General features: G+C 37.1%; 1 protein-coding gene across 1 annotated transcript in view; it reads left to right on the top strand.

Moving 5' to 3' along the window:
* The window catches only part of INTU (inturned planar cell polarity protein), an 88,720-nt gene extending 86,703 nt beyond the window's left edge, over positions 1-2,017 (top strand). The window contains exon 16 of the mRNA XM_004747942.3: positions 174-2,017. Coding sequence (XP_004747999.1) covers positions 174-180 — 7 coding nt within the window. The 3' untranslated portion in view covers positions 181-2,017. The remainder of the gene's footprint in view (positions 1-173) is intronic.
* Positions 2,018-4,762: the final 2,745 nt, after the last annotated feature.

Here is a 4,762-nt window from a genome sequence, read left to right on the forward strand (position 1 = left end):
CAATTCGGGCCTGGATCCCAGGACGCTGAGATCATGACCCGAGCCGAGGGCAGAGGCTTAACCCACTGAGCCATCCAGGCACCCCTGTATTTTAAATTAACATTTACCTCGTGGATCGTCCTGAAGTCTCAGATGCCCCCAAGACTACAATACTGGGTTTTTTTCTTTTTCAGGACTTAAGCTTTAGAAGGGGAATTATGCCAACACATCTAAAGTTAGTCTCTACTGCCTCCTCAGACACCTGGAACATGAGCCCTCGGGGTTAGAACTAACTGTAAAACGCAGTGATTGCACCCTTTGAAGCATTTGGTCTTCGAAGAAACACTGTTACCTCTGTATAATCATCTTAAGAGATTTTCACCCAGGTATTTAAAATGCAAACCACTGTATTTGTCCTGTTAGTGATTTGTGGGCCTTAACTCTAGCATTTAAATCAGAGAAACAAACTTCGGTTCTTGAAATGTACAAAACAGCTTGAAATATCCTCAGTTTAAGATCACAATATTGGTCAGAATGGTAGATAGACTCTCAACACTGCCTTAGCTCTGCTTGCTACATATATGGGCAATAAGGCACTTTGTTTAAAAGTATTTATTAAATGTCTTAAATTTCTTAACATGTCCCCCGAAACACCATTAGCTATTTTCAGTATGAAGATTTATTAATAAATGTAACTTTTAGTTACCTCAGATTTTCAAACAGACTGAATGAAAACTGGGGTTTTTATTACAAGGGACTTTTTTTGTTTCAGTTAATGAAATTTTGGTCTTTTGAACCACTTTCCTGGTGTCAAAACATCTTGAGACCACCACTCAATAACAAAAATAAAAAGACAAAATAGACTACTTGTCTTAATAATAGAAAATCATTTGCTATACCGTAGATACATACTTTAATGTCCATGTTGCAGAGATGTTGCATTTTTTTGAGACATTGAATTTTTAAGAAATAAAACCAAACATTGTGGTTATCTCTAAATGGATATTGAAGTAAGCATTGTAGTTAAACCTAGCTGCCCATTTTTCCAAATATGTTCAGATTCACCTCTGAAAGATCAATTTAATTTTTAGCCAATGAGTGCCTATCTGCCACTTTATTAAATAAAAGGGGACAACATGACAGTGTAAATACCCCAGAGGTGTGCTTTAGCTTATATAGAAATATTAAGTTGAATTTTATTAGCATTCTGTAAATGTTCCCTTTTACCAGACTATAAATGCAAAAGATTATAGAACTATCATTTTTTGAAATACCAAATACTGTTTTATCACCATCATACATCTTTTAGCCGCCCCCCCCAAAATTACATTTTAGATTCTGCACCTTCCACCCTTCCCCCCTCCCTCTCCTTTCTTTAGTGTTCTTTAGTTTGTTTGTTTGTTTGTTTGTTTGTTTTTTTGTCAGGTTAGAGAACTGTACTTAGCAAGGGAGAGTTTCTTATTTGTGCCAAGGAACTGTTGATGGTGATGCATACTGGCAAGATAGTAAATTTGCAGTGCCTGATTTTTATATTTCTGACACAAATGAGAAAAGTCATAAAACCAATTTACTAGGTTTGTCTGCTTTGAACATTCTTCACAATAATATTGTGAATAATTATTTGTTTTCTGTATAAGTTCCCTCTAAATTGTGCACATATCATGTGCTATGAAAGTGTTATTTACTCCTACTACCACCTACTACTACCATTTATTATTATTATATATCCATTGGTTAAAAACCAAGGTATCAGCTAAATCATACTTGCTACTGTACAAAATGTTGGAAAGAAGCTGAGAAAAATATTCAACACTAAACACTTTTGAGAAAGGATGTATACTTTGGATATTTTAAAATACATTATTAAATGTTACTAAAACTTTATACACTAAACTATGTGAAAATAATTTAATTTTATAGAGTTGTATTTCTATATTCTATATAATTGAAGCTATTTTTATATTGATAGTCTTTAATAAAGATGGTTTGGAGGTTTACTTGCAGTTGTGTTGTCTTTTCATGCATTCATCCAACAAATAATTGACTTTCTACTCTGTGCCAAGCTCTGTTCTGGATGCACGGATAAAGCAGTGAACAAAACAGCTAAAAATTCTGGCCTTCGTGGACCTGATGTTCCCATGGGAAAGGCAGGCCACAAATAAGACAAAAAAGTAAAATATATTGATAAAAGCTAAAGAAAAAAAGTGAAGGAAGAAAATAGGATATGAAGTGTGAGAAATAGGGTGGCCAGGGAGCAAGTTGCTAAGATGACCCTAGACCTGAACAGAGAGAGAAAACTAACCATGCTGATTTCTAAGGAAACCAGAATGAACAACTCAAAGGTTCTGAGACTCTCTATTTTAATATCAACATATAAATCACCAGAATTTATTTTTGTTTCCTAAATCAGTAAATAAAATGCAAATACAGCTAGTTAAATAATTTTAGCTCCATGTATCAAAAAGAGCTGGTCCATAGCTTTTAAGCCTAAAAAAGAAAATCTACATTTTTAAGTACTTTCACTTTTTTCACATTTGCTGTCTTCTATGGAAGAATAGATGTCAGAAATAAGCTTGAGAATATCATAAAGCAATATGCTATAAACACTGTCAATGATAAGAGTCAAAAACATCTCCCTGGAGAGCAACAGAACACTTGCTTGTTCTGTCTGAGATGCATATGATCCCTGTGACCAGAGATGTTCCTTTGACCTCTCTTGGCCCCTTAAAAAGAGTCTTGCCTGGAGTGTGACTCAAGTATTCCTTCTGCCCCCTTAAATTTCTCCCTGTATGTTTGTTAATACTTCAAATTCCCTTAGAGGAGACTGAAACCTTTCATTATTCATATTTCTTGCAGAAGAAAACATCACTTTTTGAATTTGCAATGTATTTCACAAAGGATTTTGAAGTCCGTACAATGAAAAGACTTTAAATCTTTTAAGCCTAGGAATAATGATTAATGCAATTGCTTCAGAAAGATTAACCTGTCAGCAGCATGTAAAATGGAGAGAGATTTGGCTGAAAACCCCGCTAAGAGTCAAATAAGCTGCTATGGACAGGAAGATAGCACTAAACATGTAGGACTTGCTAACTCGTTTTATATGAGGTAATCAAAATATAAACAGAATTTCCCACTCTGGAATCCTGGCCTTAATGTGTGGTTTTGTACTTGTGACAAGTTGTATCAAAAGTGTAAAAATGGGGGCACCTGGGCCACTTGGTGGGTTAAGCCTCTGCCTTCGGCTTGGGTCATGATCTCGGGGTCCTGGGATGGAGCCCCAAGTCCGGCTCTCTGCTCAGCAGGGAGCCTGCTTCCTCCTTCCCCTCTGCCTCTCTCTTCTGCCTACTTGTGATCGCTCTTTCAAATAAATAAAACCTCTTAAAAAAAAAAGTGTAAAAACACACTTAAGATTAATAAAGAAAAAACTAGAACCCTAAGTTCCAAAAAATAACTCAACATACAGTTTGTAGATGTGTTTCAAGAGTGCAGATCCTAAAGAGTAAGAGAGGATAAAATAGAATCTCTATTAGAAACCATCAAGCAAGATATAAATGAAATCAGGAATATATTATATGCTACCACTGAAGGATCTCCAGGATGTACAAACTGAAAAAAAGCAAGTTGAAAATAGAGCAAGACATTAGATGCAGGCTAGATGTACATCACATCTACTGTGGTTTGTTCTGTTTGTTTTGTTTGCCCAGAATCAGACCTGAATCTGATAAGCTTCCAGATTAGTTCTCAAACTGGTATGGGTATAGATATCAAGTACAGATGTCACCAAGACCTCTTCTGAAACACCATGGGATAAAAACTTTTCTTAATAATACTGAGATACTAATTGCCTATTTCACTCTCATTCTTTCACGGCACAGTAGAGTTTTCCAGCAGCTACATGATGTGTGGTATTGCAGTAGAGTGGGGACAAAAGCAGTCATGTAAATCCAGCTGTCTTCTATTAAGTTAGATATTAAATAGATTTTCAAAAACACACACACAAAAAGGCTATTCTCATTTTTTTGTTTTGAAAGATGGTTACTTTTTAAAATGCTATTTATATTATGGGTTATTTCAAGTAAACTGATATTTTAAAAAGTTTCCGTTTCAGTTTCTCAACAGTATCAATACTTTTAAAACAGAAACAGCTTCCTTGTGACCCTAGTTTTTTAAGAGTGAAAAGGGGTCTTAAAAAGGTTGTGAAGCACTGTTCTACAACAGGTCCTTGGTTCTCAGCCTTGCACATTAGAATCCGTAAGCCCAAGCACTAGTTAAAACAGCATATCCCTGTCCCCTTTGGTTAGTCTTGAAAACCTCCGTTCCAGATAAAACAATTTGAATAAAATACAGAAGAAAGAGCAACATGTTAAATTAAGCTACTGGGGTGCTATGAGCAAAGGCAGACTGTAAACATGACTGGATAAACAATCCCTGCCTAATTAAAGGAGCAGAAATCGAATGGATTTGTATGAGAAAATGGAAGGATAACCCTAGGAACTAAAGCTAAACTTGGCTAACCCACGTGGTTGGTTAACTACTCTATTACAGTTTTGGCTCCTAAATATCCTGTTTACTGGACTAGCTCTCGAGGCTCCTTCCTGCACCTCTGCGATTCAGTCCCCACCGCCCGCCTGCCTGTCGACCCTGCGGGCAGCAGGGAAAGCCCACATCGCTGTTTATCACGGCAGAAATCGGCGCGGAGGAGCCACGTGTCGGGAGTCACGTGGCTGGTGCCAGAGGCGGGAGGCGGTTGGAGGCGCCTGCGCAGCTCCGGGAACCCGGGCCC

Source organism: Mustela putorius, unplaced genomic scaffold (assembly GCF_011764305.1).
Source record: "Mustela putorius furo isolate JIRA1106 unplaced genomic scaffold, ASM1176430v1.1 tig00003866_pilon_pilon_pilon, whole genome shotgun sequence".
Taxonomy (NCBI): Eukaryota; Metazoa; Chordata; class Mammalia; order Carnivora; family Mustelidae; genus Mustela; species Mustela putorius.